The sequence below is a fragment of the Macrotis lagotis genome, chromosome 1 (genome assembly GCF_037893015.1).
Source record: "Macrotis lagotis isolate mMagLag1 chromosome 1, bilby.v1.9.chrom.fasta, whole genome shotgun sequence".
NCBI classification, from domain to species: domain Eukaryota; kingdom Metazoa; phylum Chordata; class Mammalia; order Peramelemorphia; family Peramelidae; genus Macrotis; species Macrotis lagotis.
In genome coordinates, this window is record NC_133658.1 from 798,548,728 (window position 1) to 798,566,486 (window position 17,759).

General features: G+C 34.3%; 1 protein-coding gene across 2 annotated transcripts in view; it reads right to left on the minus strand.

Annotated features, from left to right (window-relative positions):
* RAB6A (RAB6A, member RAS oncogene family) overlaps positions 1–17,759 on the minus strand; it is a 67,593-nt gene that overhangs the window by 6,319 nt on the left and 43,515 nt on the right. Inside the window, exons 3-6 of one of the 2 annotated variants that reach the window (XM_074216846.1) lie at positions 15,577–15,630; positions 14,107–14,212; positions 11,770–11,881; positions 9,102–9,195 (exon numbers count right to left, since the gene is read on the minus strand). In XM_074216846.1, the coding sequence (XP_074072947.1) occupies positions 9,102–9,195; positions 11,770–11,881; positions 14,107–14,212; positions 15,577–15,630 (366 nt within the window). Of the gene's footprint in view, positions 1–9,101; positions 9,196–11,769; positions 11,882–13,934; positions 14,041–14,106; positions 14,213–15,576; positions 15,631–17,759 lie in introns of both variants that reach the window. The other variant, XM_074216845.1, reaches the window with a different exon arrangement.

The window sequence follows — 17,759 nt, forward strand, 5'->3', positions numbered from 1 at the left end:
GAAATATAAAAGGCATGAAAATCTGTTCTCAGAAGGCCTCATTAAATATGAAAAAATCAATCTTAAATAAAGGTTCAATATGTTAAAATTTATTAGATAATTCATTAATACTCTAATTTTATTGTAAATTAAGAATTTTAAAGATTTTATCTCAGATTTTGCTAAAGCATTTAAATGGGCCAAAAGGTAAAAAGAGTTTTAGGATAATGTGTTTTAAAAACAACAAAGAATTCATGTTATTTGATACAAACAGATTTTATCTGTTTCATTTGAAGCCATACAGTTGGCAATAAATGCCAAAAGTTCTACATTATGGCTAGCTACTAAAAGGAGCATAAACTAAAATCTCTCATTTGAATTGTCTATCTAGAAAGACAATGGAAGAAGTCTGTTTTAAAATGCTTACCTTATATACATTATCAAACAAGGAAATTAAGAAAAAAAATTCAATTAGCTGACAACTAGAAAATTAGATAAAGGATCTATGCAAGAAAGACACAGAGAAATGGTATTTCACTAGCCCAATGCCCATAGTCCTATCTTACCTTCTGAATAAAAAGATTTTATAAACAGTTGTTTTTCATTTTTTATTTTTTTGGCTATCTTCCCATAAAAATCATGACAGTTGTTGAAGAAGCAACATAAAAATGAACAGAGCCTTGCAAAGATACATAGCTAAACAAATTATGGTACTGAAATGAATCAAGAAATCTTAACTATTAACAGACAGAAGAGTTTGTATATCCTGGAATTTTATCCAATAGTGTTCAAATAGTAAAAATTTCACATTAAAGTGTGGTCAATTTCAACCACATATAGTAGTACTATTTTGACTGCTATATTAGCTTATCAAGCAGGGCTATATTACTGTGTGAATTTAATCAATGACTTGAGACTGAATAACACAGCAACTTATAGCAAGATAAGCTATAATCAGAACAAAGGGTAACTTGCCTATTTCCATTTTCAACTGGTTTCTAGACACAAAGTAAAATCAAATATGAATACTTCATAAAGATGCCTCAAAAATCAAGAATGAAAGAAAAGGTTAACTATTTGCTCTAAATGATAGCCATTAAATCCCCAAATTCAAAGGGCTTCAAATACTGGGTTCAGCTAAAAGATAATCCAATATGTACTAATTCTCTATTTAGGCAGATAGGATTCTCTCTAAATGGTCAGTGCAGAATAATTCCCCAAATAATTTGAGTGTTTTACTCAGATTAATGTTTTGTAGCAGGAAAGGGTACCAGAGTCACAAAGTTAGTAACTGACTAAGAATTTTAATATTCTGAACTTCCTTCCACCCCAGTGTTATTTCTTTTTTTTTTTAGATTTTTTTTCAAGGCAATGGGGTTAAGTGGCTTACCCAAGGCCACATGGCTAGGTAATTATTAAGTGTCTGAGACCATATTTGAACTCAGGTACTCCTGACTCCAAGGCTGGTGCTCTATCTATTGCACCACCTAGCCGCCCTTCCAGTGTTATTTCTACTGTTTCACAGTAAATCTTCTTGAAGGCAAGGAGTAAACACAAAGAGTGGCATATCATATTCTCGTCACAAAACCTTTTTCAACAGTTCAACCTTACATTGAGCTTTCTCTTTTCTGGGTTCCCTCTAAGCTTAGATCTATGCCATACATTATGGCACCTGATTACATTTTTGCCATACATTGCTTCATAATTCTATCACATGTGACTTTCAAAGAAACAGCGATAAATAAGACCATTGCTATGTGATTTGGGGCAAAGTCCTTGCCTTCTCTCTAGGTTGGATGTAATTTCCTCTTCTGTAAAGGGAAGTCATTAGGTCAGATGACCTCTAAGTTTCCTTCCAGATCTATAACTCCCAGTTCTACAAATTCTTTTTTCTTATGCTTGAAGGTCAGAAGGTATTTTTTTGTGCTTCTTTTGTGTCTACCATTTACTCAGCAGAATATAATAGCAGTATTCAAAAACACATCAATAGGGGATCATCTTCCCTGGGAACAATCCACATCTTGAACTTTACATCTTTTCCTACTTTTCTGTGTACATTAAGATTTTCTACCTCAAAGTTGGAGAAAAAATATATTCCCAATGCAATTGGAAGAAAAATAAAAACAGAGATAGCTCTATCTTCCTGAAAGATGAATATCACACCTATAAAACACATTCTTTTACTGTGGAAAATCTTCAGAAAACTATAAATAAGTTCAACTCCTTAGAACCAAGAACCTTAACAGGAAATATATTAACAGTTTTCAGGAATGAAATATAAAATTCTAAATTAAAAATTTATCATGTGACAGATATTATTTTTTATATTGATTTCCAGACAGGAAAATCATTGATTTCTAATCATGAACCAGGAACATTTCTTGGTACGGATCCATTAAGTTAATTTAAGAGAGATAGACAATGACATCCACGTCCAGGAAAAAACTATGGAGTCTGAATTCAGATTACAGCACTATTTTTACTTTTTAAAATTGTTTTTTCCCTTTCTCATGGCTTTTGTACCACTTTGCCTCTGATTCTTCTTTTACAGCATGACTAATATTGAAATATGATAAACAAAACTGCACATATATAACCCTGATCCAACTACTCACTGTCATAAGGAGGGGAAGAGAAGGGAGGGAAGCAGAAAAACATGGAACTCAAAAATCTTATTTTAAAAAAATGCTAAAAACTATCTTTACATATTAATTCAAAAAAATAAATTTAAAAACAAAAACAATTTTGTCCTACATCCCCCAACATGAATGTTGTAATTATACTATACTATACTATTTATTAAGTCACTAACCTTTTCTTTTAAAATTCAAGGTATAGATATGAAAAGAGAATTAACAACTTGAATTTCATAATCGACACTCCAGAAAAAGCCATTTTCCCTTTTGACAGAATTGTATTAATGATGGCTAACTCTTGTCAGTTATAGGGGAGAATAATTTAATATCTTGTTTAAATCAAACTTATTAATGTTGGAAGGTATGTTAATGCAGTTTGGGTTTCAATTCACCAACTAAATATTAAAAGATAATTTTTCCTTCTTACACATCTAAACCCTGTGTCAAAAAAGAGACTTGAATCTAGATCTTCCAGGTTTTGAGGTTAGTATGAAATCTATCTACTAGATTATGCTATTATGTGACCCTGGACAAATCATAACCCCTTGGTGCTCTGGGCAACAATCTAAGACCAGTGATGTCAGAATCAAAGAGAAACATTCATGTGGTCTCAAATCCACTATGCTACAATGTGTTTTTATTTACTTCTTTAAAATTTTCCAACTGCATTTTAACCTGGTTCAGGCCCACTCATGAGCTCTACAGGTAGCTTACAGTAAGTATACTTTGGGAGTCTGATACTTCAGGTATAAGATTATAAATTACAGGGAAGATACTAAAAGGAGTTTACTACTGGATAGAATGCTAGGTAGAGGCAGAAGTATCTGTTTTTAAATACTCCTTCTGGCACTATTTATGTGACTCTGGCAAATCATTTAACCCCTTAGTATTTCAGGCTACTTCACAACACAGAATGGTTTGTCACGGGCTAAAATCTCTGCTGGGGAAGGAAGTGTCTCATACTGTCCCATATTTGTGTATATGAATCACAAACATTAAATAATCAAGCGGCTAAGTGGTGTAGTGGATAAAGCACCGGCCCTGGAGTCCGGAGTACTTGGGTTCAAATCCAGTCTCAGACACTTAATGATCTCCCCACAGATATATGCATATGAATCTCTGTTCAGGTCAGGATTTAAATCTGAGTTTGATTCTTGAGGAAAAGCCAGGCCCTAGCTTCAAATTCCAGTTCTAATAGTTACTAGCTGTAACACATGACTCTAAAAAAGTTATTTCACTATTTCAAACCTTAAATTTTCTCACTTATTAAATACAAATAAAAATTCTTGTCCTACCTCCCAACATGAATGTTGTATTTATTCATGATCTATATAAAGAATAACTTTTACTATTGTCTTTGTTTCAGTTATCTAAATCCTTCTAACAAAATACCTAAATATTTTCCTGAACCAATTCACTGGATAGCCCAGTTCAGCTAAGTTAATAAATTACCAAACAGACTATACCAGACAGGAACTAACTACACTTCTGCAGGAATAAGTTCTGATGCCTATGGTTCACTGGAACTAGATGGAACAATAAAAGCCAAGAGTAAAAAGAAAAGCGCATCTTCACAGTAAGAAATAGAACAAAACTTGGAAGCATTCTTCAAGTCAATCAAGCAAATTGATTAACCTGACTAAAACTCCTCAGCAATTCCTATTGCATATATGGTACAAATTATTATCATCTGTTTCCAACTTTTTCCTGTGTTAGGAAAAACTTAATTTTAATGTATCTATTACATTTGGAACATGAATACTGAAATCCCATTATGATGGTACAAATGACGATTTAACTGACTCCACATCATATGGCCTTCAATATCCACCCAACCCATCTTCCCAGCTGCTCCTAATACTACTGAATATTACATTACTAGCTACTTCCACTGACTTCTATATTCACCAAGTCTACCAAAAAAAGTCATGTCTCTGAAACCCAGCTGGATCTCCATTGTTCATTCCATTAATTTTGTAGCTTTCCCTAATGTAATATCCACAACAAATTTTTTCCATTCTTCAAAATTCTGTTTCTTCCATTGCCCAATGCCATCCATTAGTAGCTATTTTCCTGAGAATAAGGATACAATCTCTCCCACCTTCTTCTCCACTCCAAAACTCCTGCTTCTTTATAATATTTCTCCTTCTTTCTGTCCAGTAGAATTAGCACCCTTTCTTTCAAAAGCTAATCATTTCTACCTGCATTTTGATTATACTCTATTATCACTTCCAAAAGGAATCTGCTCTATCAATTATTCCTCTTTTCTTCATTTTCCATTAATATTGTTCTAATGGTTTTTCTATTTATTTAAAAAAAAGAATTCTGGCTTCTACAAATTAAAAGTATTCAATTCCAAGGATTAAGAAGAATTGAGTTACTTTGAAAAGATAAATATAGAGGAAATGGCATAGTGGATAGACCACTGGATTTGAATTCAGGAGGATGGAAGTTTGAATCCAGCCTCAGACTAAGATTCAATGAGTTGGCAGTCAAAAAAGTTAATATAAGTCACATACTAACTGTGTGACTTTGGGCAAGTTACTTAACCTGGACTGCTTCGCATCCAGAGCCATCTCTAGCCATCCTGATTCCTATCTGGCCACTGGACCCAGATGACTCCGGAGAGAAAGTGAGGCTGGTGACTTAGCACAGCACCCCTCACTCAAATTCAATTCACATGCCTGTCATGATATCACCTCCCTGATGTCATGGTCTTCTTCAAAAATGAAGGACAACTATCATCATCATCATCATCATCATCAAGAAATGGAAAAGTCTATGAAATGAAGGTTATGTAAAAATAAAAGCTAGCAAAGAAATACTTTTAATGACATCTTACTTCAAAAAGGTTAGGTCAAATGTGTTAGGCATAATAACAGTCAGTTGTCATCATGGAAAAAGAGAAAATTTGGGATGTTTCTTTTTAAGTTCAACAACTTTGTTTTTTTTTTTTTGTTTGTTTTTTAGGTTTTTGCTAGGCAATGGGGTTAAGTGGCTTGCCCAAGGCCACACAGCTAGGTAATTATTAAGTGTCTGAGACCGGATTTGAACCCAGGTACAACCGACTCCAGGGCTGGTACTTTATCCACTGTGTCACCTAGCCACCCCTAAGTTCAACAACTTTTAAGCAATTTGTTGGGAGTGTGCAAACCTGTGTGAGCAAAATGTTTACATGTCATATTTTAGGGATAAAAGTTTTTTGGAGAGGTTTTTTTGTGCTATTTGCCAAATAAATATTTAATGGTGAAATGTTTACCTTTTTCCAATTCTTAAGTTTAGAACTTTAGAACTGTTTTTGTAATGTATTGCATTCTAATCTTTTACTTCATTGTTTTTTGGATTTCTATCAGGAATTCATTTAAGTTTGGAAATGTTAAAATTATACAGATGAAATTCTAAAAAAAAATCTGTAATTTCATTCTTTGGAAGTTCCCTATAATGGTAAATCAATTAACCACCAAGTCAATTATTGTGCACTCCCTCCATTACCTCCTGGGACTATGAATTAAAAACAAAATAGTTCCTGCCTCCAAGTTTATATTCAAAGGGAGAGACACAGTATTGATAAATGAATAGGTTATTAAATAAGGAGGATACAAAGATCAAGGGGGAATATGTAAGGGAGGAGACAGTGCTTGAGAGGACTCTCTAATGGACAGAGGGCAAAGCCAACACAAAGCAAAAAGATAAAACCGTGTGTACAAAGAACAGTAATAAGGCAAGTGTGATTAACTGTACCTGGAGAGTACAAAAACGGTAGTAAGTAATATATATCATTAGAAATGTAGCTTGGCCAAAGGTGTGAAAGTATGGAGGGATTTTATGCTTTATTAGTTTGAAGTTAAGTTTGGGAACATCCTCTATTTGATCTTAGAATCATTAGAGCATATCACTGTCATCTACTGAGTAAGGAGAGACATAGTCATATGAAATCACTCTGGCAGCTATGTAAAAGATGGATTGGGGGGGGCAGACTCAAGGCAAGGAAACCAATTAAGAGGCTCTGTGAAAGTTAATGTGAGTTGGGATTAGGATAACAGCCATGTAAGTAGAGATAAAGAGACAGATGAAAGAAGTTGTGAAAAAAGAATAAAAGACTAGACAACATAGGGGCAGCCCTGGTGTCAGGAGTACCTGAGTTCAAATCCGACCTCAGACATTTAATAACTGGCTGTGTGACCTTGGGCAAGTCACTTAACTCCATTGACTTAAATTTTTTAAAAAATGGAAAAAAAGACAGACTAGGCAACAGAACCAGCTAGGGTGATATAGAGAATAGAGCACCAATCCTGGAGTCCAAAGGATTGGAGTTCAAATTTGACCTCAGACAACTCACTAGGTATGGGCAAGGCACTTGACTGCCTCCCATCCACTAAAAAAAGACTTGGCTACTGAAACAATATGTGGAAAGAGGAAGAGGAAAGAGTTGAAGATGACATCAAGACAAGAAAACTGGGTGATGGAAGGAATATTGGTACCCTTAACAGGAACAATGAATTAGGAAGGAAGACAGATTTGGAACAGTCAATAAAATATTTGATTCTAATTGCAAATATCCCAGCCTGTTCATCTTATGCACTATGATAAATGGATGAGTCAATATACTATTATTCATCAGCCATTGTACCATGGCCAAGGTAAGAGAGATGGGTAAGGGAAACATTAGGAGAAGGTGATTTTCTTAATGGTACCCACACACTGAATATTACTGTGGGTTCTGGGTTATGATTAGATTAGAAGAACTACCCTGAAGGGCTCTCACAGAAGTGAGAGATTGGGAGACTGCAAAGCAGCAATAGCTGCTATGAGAGTATCAGACTATAAAAATTAAAGGGATTGAATGGCTTTCAGAAATAAGACTTGGAATTGTAGATGTACTGGAATGCACCCCATTTTTCCAATGTAACTGTTAAAAATAAGGTAAATTAAGGCACAAAGCTTCTGAACATGACCAATTAATATAGCATAAATTGATGAATTGGATCTCAGTTTCCTCAGATATCTGAGACCCTGAGGGAGAGGGACAGTTTTCTTTTATAGGGTTTTAGGGAGTAAAGAAGAAAGAACAGAACAGGGTAGCTGACATCATGGCATAACAAAGACACAGGGAACAATATGGTTAGTTATAGAGCTGGGGTAAATGGAATGGTTTAAGTTTGGTTATGGAGGTTAGCATATTTGGTCGCTGAACTGAGATGACTCTGGAGGAGAAAGTGAGGTTGGTGACTTAGCACAAAATCCCTTCACTCAAATCCAATTCATATACTTTTCATGGCATTGCCTCCCTGATGGTATGGTTTTCTTCGATAATGAAGGACAAACATCATCACTACATAGTAGATGCTTAATCAATATTTATTGACTAACAACCTGGTTCTACCATTTATAGTTACACTTGGCAAGTCAGTTGCATTGTCTGAGCTACAGTCTCTATAAAATGTTGGGCCCTTTTGTACTGCTTATTTCAATGGGTTTCTTCCTAATGTACTAAATATAAATGTTGCCCTTTTTTATTTACTCAGACTGAAGAATCTCTTGTAGAAAACTAGCTATAAAGAAACAGACAGCTCTCTGTCCCAACTCTAGCCAGAAGATGGTGCTAAGCTGCCTAAGACCTCATGGCAAAGACTTTTAAATCTCTCAATGCAAATCTTATCTTGTCTTATTATTACCTATTTGTCTCTTTGAAAAAGGGTTTATTGATGACATTATTTTCCACATTTCTGGATCTGGACAAAGAATTGATATTTTAAGTTTTGTCAAGTAACATGGGAATTTCTGACAATTTAGAATTGTTCTTTCAAAAGGAACAAAGTGCTTTTCTATCCCCTCCCTTACCCAAAACTTCTATCTCACCCTAACACTCTAAAACACTGCAAAAATCTACCTGTAACTCAGTCAATTCATGGATTAGATGGCATTTGTTTTTTTGAGAGTTAGTAGGTTTGGGAATCTAAACAAAAAATTTAAGGATTTGTACACACCGATAAATATGGTATGTCTCTTGTGCTTTTTCAGGATTAGAAATTCAACAATTTCTAGAGGAAGTAACTCACATAAATTCACTTAGGAATGCAATATTTGTGTGAGGTACCTGTATGAATAAAATCAGGGATCTTTTGAAATAGTGAAGCATGGAGTGGAGACCTTCTAGCATGTAAGAAAGAACACTTCATCAAAATTCCTTCTCACCTTCAGACCTCACTTTGCCAACCTGCAGATTTGATGTTTGGACTAGATGGATCTGAAAGTTTTCATGTAATTCTAAATCTTTTGAATTGCTGTACCAACTTTCCTTTCATGTTCAACAATGTGTTGAAAACACTTATAGTACGGTTGATCATAGAAAAACAACGCTATCTATAACACTCTGGCTTTAACAAGCATCTCAAGTTCTCCTTAAAAGAAAAAAAAATTTTCTTTGCCTATTTGTGAAAGTCAATTATCCCTACCTTACATCCTTCACACACCTTGAACACTCACCTGCTTTACATTGTATCCTGCTTTTGCACTTGTTTCAATAAACATAACATTGAGCTCTTTGGCTTTCCTCTCTCCTTCCTCAATAGACACTTGCCTGTAAAGAACAGAAAAAAAAGAGATGATTTAATTCAGTAGTATAGGAAAAGTCCATCCAAAGAGCTCATGAGTATGAAATTTTCAAAATCCTGAGAATTAGTTTTCTCATTTCAAAAAGAAACAGAATAATTACCTTTCTAAAGTCTCACAATGAGTTGGTGGGAAGCTGAAGTAAAGAAAACTTAAACCCTTATTTTTTGTTTACTTGTACCAATAAAAAATAGATGTCAGATATTATAGAGAATAAAGGGTCAGGGATACTCAATAGAAACTGCTCCTAGTCTTGAATACAATATCCTAAATGTTATTTACCTTGTCAGATATTAAATATATGCTCTGGATTATCAGATACCTGCAACTTGTAAGGTAATACAAAAATAGTATAAGGCAAACAAGAGCTTCTAAAATGAGATAGGTATCAACATTTACAAGCATCCTGCTTAGTACTTCCTTTAACCTTTTAAAATGTGGGCATTAAAAAGGGAATATATATATTTTTTGTACATAGCAAAGTGCCTTGCATTTTAAGTGTTTAATGCCTGTTGACTACTAATTGGGTATCTGGGGGACTATAGACTGGAAGCAATGATTAGGGGGGAAAGTCATTGGGAATTAATTGTACTTCACATAAAAATAGGTGGAATAATTACTGCTTGGAAAGAAGAGCTCAGGCTGGACATGCCCAATACAAACTCAGTAGAAACAACAATGAAATTGCTAGCACTATTCTGTTTTTATCTTTTTTTTAAATAAATATGACATTCACAGCAGAGTTGAAAGCAATCAAGTCAAGGAATTTCAAGATTATTAAATAGGCAAGGAGTCTGCAGAACTGATCATTATCACTATCCAAATGCAAACAAATTACTCCCTTCCTCTGAACAATACATGCTACTTACCTCAAAAGTGGTTGTAGGTAAAAGTGTATTGCAAAATGTCAAATGCTACACAAATATGACTTGTTAGGATCCTTATAACTCCCCAAATGACTTTGACTTAGCTTTGTAATGAATGTTTAATTGCAATCCCCATGAGACAAAACAAAACACTAGACCACAGCAATTCACTTTCAATCAAGACTTTCTTTAAATGTCTAAAAAAAATTTCAAAGCAAAAGATCTCCTTTTTATTGTACAATGAAACCAATACTTTCAACACAGTTGGGTAATAGAATAAACTGCCTCCTTTACAGTCCATTGCCTTGCTACAATTCCACTCCTGAATGTTAATACCACCCATTACACAATACTAGACACCTTGAAATAAAGTGGCCAATAATTTTTTAAGGTCAAAACCTAACAGGACCATGAAAGTTTTCACTGGAAACAATTATTCAGTCAAATCATGGACTTCAAAATAATTAATGCTTAAAGCACTGTGCATTCTGTATCCTGAAGACCATTTTGCTGATTTCACTAAGGAACCAAAATGAAGTCTTTCAGGTTAACTAAAAAGTATGATTTATTTATAACCATAAATAACTTAGACACACACAACAAAATACCTCATTAAAATATGGTAAGTGGGGGCTGCTAGGTGCTATAGTGGATAAAGCATCTGCCCTGGAGTCAGGAGGACCTGAGTTCAAATCCAGCCTCAGACACTTAATAATTGCCTAGCTGTGTAACCTTGGGCAAGTCACTTAACCCCATTGCCTTAAATAAATAATTTTTTTTTTTTAAAAAAAGAAAATATGGTTGGGGAATATTGTCAAGAAAAAAACAGAAGAGCTTTAATTTGTATAGACAAATAATTTTACGATACAATTCATTTGAAAGCATTTTTGCATAAGTTTCTTATGTGCAAAGTACTGCTTCAATTGCAAGTCTCCCTAAGTAAAAGATTATTTATCAGTTGTTTCCTCTATTGTAGATGAATTTAAATAAATCAGAACTCACTTCATTTTAGTGACTTATCTTTTTGATACTATATATATATAATATATATCAAATAATTATAAGGTAAAATGAGACAATCAAATACATATACAATTGAAGAAGTTGGGCTGACATGTAATGAGAATGAAGGAAAACAGAAATGAGACATCTGATAGGTGACCCTTTATGACAAATTTGTTGTATAAAGACATAAATGTGAATCGGTATGAAAAGGATAGAATGTTTTTTGCACCAATTAGGGTTACCAAAACAAAAACAAAAGGCCATAACACTATACATGTATAAGAAATAAGCTACGGGGGCGGCTAGGTGGCGCAGTGGATAAAGCACCAGCCCTGGAGTCAGTAGTACCTGGGTTCAAATCCAGTCTCAAACACTTAATAATTACCTAGTTGTGTGGCCTTGGGTAAGCCACTTAACCCCATTGCCTTGAAAAAAACTAAAAAAAAAGAAAAAAAGCAAGCTACCTTATAAATGCTGGCCAAGAAAAAATACGAGCCAATTAGCAATCTTACCAATCCTGTAGAGGGAAATCCAAAATGGATGAAATCATAAATTTACTTAAGTTTCAAAATAAAATTTAAAATAGGTCCTAAATTGGTTGACACTATCCCTCTCACTAATATTTCCCACAGGGCCAGGTTGCTCAATACAGAAATCAAGTTACTCCATACCTCTTGTCAGCAAGATCTGTTTTATTTCCCACTAGCATAATGATGACATCACTTCCCCTTTCCGTTCTGACATCATCAATCCATTTTGTGGTTTGCTGGAATGAGTTTACATCTGGTATGGGAGGGTGGACAAAAAGATGAGTATTATTTTAGATACCTCCCCAGGTGATGGACAACCATAACACCCAAGTGAGGGCTGGCACATTAAGACCCACCCTTTTAATGTGCCTGCAACATAACTCCATTTTATCTGATGACAACTGCCAGTAGTGTAACTAATACAGAAAACATAGTTTATATGTCAGAGGAAATTTTTGCATCCTGAGATTTATAAAATAAGCAAAATGGATTATTTTTTTAAATTATATATATAAAATGTATATTATAATTACATGTATATATGTATGTATTCGCAAGTAGTGACAGATGTGGCAGATAACATGGTTTTATATTGCCTCCATGCTTTTCCATCCCTTACATTTATTTCACAAAGTAAAGCATGTCAAAAAACATGTCAGCCATTAAGTCCCAACAAGTCCAGAGAATTGGTATATTAAAAAAAAAAAGCCTTCAAAGAGCTTTTAAACATCACTGTTTGCATTGCTTAATCAGTTTGTGATCACTTTAACTATGGAGGGGTTTAATGGTTTGGTATACCAGAAGCACCTATAATAAAATGCAGTTCAATAATTGGTAAGAACTCTCTGAAATAGTATTTCAAAATGTTTCAAAACTCAAATTTGTAATCATTTCCCTAGGAAAATCCCCTTATCACCACCCTGGTTCCACTCATTTTTAGTTAAAGGAAGCACAAAACTTTTAAGCTGCAAAACTTGTCAATGCACAGTAATGGACATACATTTTTTTGGAAGAATAGTATAAAGTGGCAATAGAGAAGCTTGCATGTAGCAAAAGAATATGAATTACAGACTAATTTAAGCTGTTACTTTCTTACTTTCAGATAAAGCTCATTTGTACTTCTTTGCATACTTGAGTCAACAGGTAACAACAAAGACCACTCAGGCTCATAATGTAATAAAGTGCTATTTAAAAAAAAAATCAAGATAACCTGGATACTGTCTTCTCAATTTTCTGGTCCACATTTGTGATTTTCTCTTGTTTTCTCAGAAAGGAAGCAAACTCACTCCACCAAAGAAGATAAACCCAGATCTTTCAGATGCAGAGGGTCCTCTATCACTAATGCTATGCTCTCTGTATTCTAAAATTATATTAAAGTACAGTCTGCACCTTTTCTATCTTTACAAACTGTGTCTAGATAGCTTGGCTTATTTAATTTAGACTCCTCTGGCTCTGATGTTTGTTTACTCTGTAAGGTAAAGTCACTTAATTTGTCTCAAGTCCTTCCTCTGTAAATGGGGACAATTGTTTGGAAAGGTCTTTGTAAACTTTAAAGTACTATAGACATATAAGTTCTTTAACCCACTTCATACATTAATTTCATGTGGAGAATTTCAATAACCTCTTCTTCAGTAACCAATTCCCCACAGAAAATGCTAAAAAATTCAAAATATAGTCTTCTCAAGAAGCAGCGGGAGAAGAGACCACTAATAGTTTAGTCTCTAAATTTTACATATTCTTAGTGAGAAATGAAAGATTAATTTGTTAGCAAAAAAAAGCAAGTTTTAGTCATAGAATGTAGATTCCATCAAATGAAAATGAATATTTAAAAGAAAAATGCAATGTTGCAGTTTCTCCACCTCCTCACTCCCTGCCCCTATTGCTACTTATAAACTGGTGGTGAGGTGAAGGTGGAGAAAAGTCAAGCAGCAGAAACTTCCTAAGAGTCTTAAACCAAGCCTTGGAAAGCTAGAAAATTAAGTGAGATGCTTTAATTTATTTCCAAAGAAATTTCAGAGCCAGTTAGAAGAGAGAGAGGTATTCCTCCAACCAAAGTCATGGCTAGGTCAAAAGGCAGAGGACTGTCATGATTAGGTAAGAGGAAGATCAAGTATAGTGTTAAGTATAAGCATGTTTACAAAAATCACCAGAGTAAATGTTTCTGATCTGGCCTGTCTATTCTAAATCTTGCTATGGTGAAAAAAATGTTTTACATGCCAGTATGAAAAATGAGCACAGGATGATAGAGCATGCAGCTAAGCTAGAGGATGAGAGAGGATTAGAAATGCAGAATTCCCCCCACTCACTTGTGATATCATAAACAACAACTGCCACAGTGGAGTCACGAATGTAGCTAGGGATCAAGCTCCTGAACCGCTCTTGACCTGCTGTGTCCCATAATTGCAACCGTACCTGACAACAAAATCAGTCAAACAGGCAAGAAAAATAAGAAAAGTCAACCCAGTGCAAAATACCTACTTGTGATATCGTAAACTACTACGGCTGCAGCGGAATCACGGATGTAACTGGGAATGAGGCTACGGAAACGTTCCTGACCCGCAGTATCCCACAGCTGCAGCCTGATCTGTGGGATTGGAGAAAATAAATAAAAAAAAAAAAAAAAAGGCAAACTAATACCAAAAATTAAAAAAAAAAGTAATAATGTTGTTTTTAAAAGGCAAGGGGGGAAAAAAACTCATGCAGGAATTAAGAGTGAAGAATGGATATAGGAACAAAGTGCTCATTCCCTGTCTCAAAAGGAAGCACCAAAGGCACTCAAGCTACTTGTTCTACTGGAATACAGTTCCAGGACAGAAGACATAGCTTTCTTTCCACAATGCTCCTTCTTCAATCCTTCAAGATTCCAAACTGTCAGCCCTTCCAGATAGTCAAAAGGTGGAATCACTTGCTGGTGCACAACTCATGATGACAACGGGATAAAAACAAAGGCAGCAAGGAACAGGCTGCACAGATAACAAAAGGAAAGACTTACAGCTGGGCTGCCACCAAGCTCAGATGTCATGGCTACCCAGGGCCCAGAGGGAAAAGACCACTGGAATAATTATTACTGTTTTCCCTGGTACTGCCTAACTCAACCAGAAAGAGAAATGCTTTTTTTTACTCAACTGCAAATAAGTCAGGTGTGGTTACACTTTCTCAAACTTACATGGGAAATGGAAAAGGGGAAAGGGAAGAGAATAACATCAAGTAGACAGCTCTTTAAAATTAAATGAAAAATTCTCTAAATTAAAGAACTTACAAAGATCTGGTTATAATATAAAACAATATTCATAACATTATCTCTTAGTCCAAGGTGATGACAATGTTTTTGTTATAAAAAGTGCTATCAATACAATGATGCTTCTGGTAAAGACATAGTTGGAATTTTGTTTTCATTTTAAAGTTCTGACTGCCATCTTCATTTTCAAGACAACAAGCATCTCTCTTTGAAAAGTCCCTATGAGTACATACATTATACTTACGGTAAATAAGCCTTCAGAAATGAGAGGTAAGTCCTGAAAAAAAGTAAGACTTCCCCTTTGTCCTTTCACCATCTTGCAACAAAATAATATCCAGCAAAGATATATTAATCAGGCCACAGATGCATTTCTCTTCCAACCCAAATATACTATAGCTAGGAAAGAAATCCTTTTAAGCGTTGTGCAATCTAGTAATTCTCTCAAATTCTCTTGCTCCTCCTGGCAACCAAAGCAAACAGGGCATGTGAATCCTCTTCTCCTCATTATGTTCTGAGTCAATGGGATGGAGAGTGGGTTGGACACCAATAACTGTGTGATAGCAAGTGACTATATATGTAGTTAAATTTCTAGGAAAACTCCCTTAAGTTCTAATTCCTTTTGGTTCTTTCTAAATACTCATCAAAATCCTCGAGCTTCATTTTCCAATACAGAATACTGAAGAAAATGGCACAACTTAAATTCTACTTACTGTTCGATCTTCCAAATACATTGTTTTTGATAAAAAGTCAATGCCAATTGTTGCCTATAAAACAAAATACAAAAAAAAAAAGATAACTTTTAACATTAGTCAAATAATAGCAATTAATCCATCATTCACACTGGGAACTCTAGATTGTAAAAGATATAATAACCACATGATAAGATAAAATAACTTCGTCAACAGGAAAAAGACTTTGATAAAGCATGTTCAACACTATTTATGCTAAATCCCCTAAAAAGTATAGGCATGGAGGCACCTTTCTTTTAATATTTTAAAATTCTCTAAAATGAAAAGTAAGCAATGGGTCACATTAGAACTTTTTCAATAAATATGGGAATAAAATAAGGATATCCACTTTATCCACTATTATTTGATAATCTAGTATCTAGAAACGCTAATAACAAGATAAAAGAAATTAAAGGTATGAAGATAGGTAAAGAGGAATTTTTTTTTGGATAACACTTGGAAAATACTAGAGAACCAGAAAAGACCCTTCAGCAAAGTTGAATACTACCAAATTGATTCTCAACAACAACAAAAAAACTCAATTGCATTACTTTACAATAATTAAAAAATTTAAGAGGCAAAAATAGAAGGACAAATTCCATTCCATGTAACTACAAAATTCATTTGGGAATCAATGTATCAAAGCATCAAAAAACTTATAAAGATTCAATTACAAAGGAATACCCAAAGAAATAAAAATAACAAATATCTGAATAGTTAAGTGCTCTTAGATGTGTCAAACCAATATAATAAAATGTAGATGTATTCTTAACCAAAGAAACAAAAGCAGTAAGAAAAGATAAATAAAAGTAAATCTGATTACATAAAACTGAAAAGCTTTTGACAAGACATACCTAGAATACGGAATAAAACATACCTAGAATACGGAAATCAGTCAAATGGGAAATTTTTTTTCTATTTCTAATATCCAAAGTATACAAAATTTGCACACGTATGTATACACACATCTGAGACCAAAAGTCATTTTCCAGTAAAAGGGTTGAAAAATATTTATTTATTTATTCATTCATTCATTCTTTTTTTTTTTTATTTAGGTTTTTGCAAGGCAAATGGGGTTAAGTGGCTTGCCCAAGGCCACACAACTAGGTAATTATTAAGCGTCTGAGGCCAGATTTGAACTCAGGTACTCCTGACTCCAGGGCTCTATCCATTGTACCATCTAGCCACCCCTTGAAGAATATTTATAAACAGTTCTCAAAAGAGGAACTGAAAAGTATTAACAACCACACGAAGTGCTCCAAATTACTTATAAGAGAAATGCCAAAAAAACCCCCAACCCCTGAAGTTTCACCTCACATCCTGAAAATCGGCCAAAAAATGAGCTAGCCAGGCAGCTAGTTGGAAAAGTAGATTAGAGTACCAACTCTGGAGTCAGGAGGACCTGAATTCAAATATGACTCAGACAGCTAATAATTACCTAGCTGTGTGACCTTGAACACTTAAACTCCACTGCCATGCAAAAAACAAACAAACAAACAAAAAGATGGGACAGCCAAGTGTCAGAGTGAATTGTTTATAGAGCTGTGAATTAGGGTAACCATTTTGAAAAACAATCTGGAATTATGCACATAAAGTCAATAAAATGCCCAAATCCCCTGACCCACTGAATATCAGGTTTATAACCCAAAGATATCACTGATAAGTCTAAAATATACCAAAATAGTTTTAGGGTAGCAAGAAAGAAAGTAGATGTCTATTGATCTGGAAATGGTTAAACAAATTGTAGTTTATGAATGCAATTGTATACTATGCTGTATGGAAATGATGAATGTGTTGAATACAACTACAATTTGACTACAGGAACTGATGCAGAGGAAAGAAAGCAGTCAAGAAAACAACATAACACAGTAAGTACAACAATGTAAATAAAAAGAATTAATTGAAAAATTATAAAGAACAAGCAGAACAAGAAGAGAGCATTCTCATGGTTTGCAGAGGTGGGAGGTCAAAAATATTGTACATTGTACCTAACTTTCAGGACTTTTTCAATGCATTAATCAGTTCTAATTTTTCTTGTTTAATATTTACATTAATTTTGTACTGTTACTATTTATATCTTTTTTTTTTGCCTTTGGGGATGGAGAGTCACTAGGGAGATTATGGTGATGTTATAAAAAATTAATGACTAAAAAATGAAAAATCCC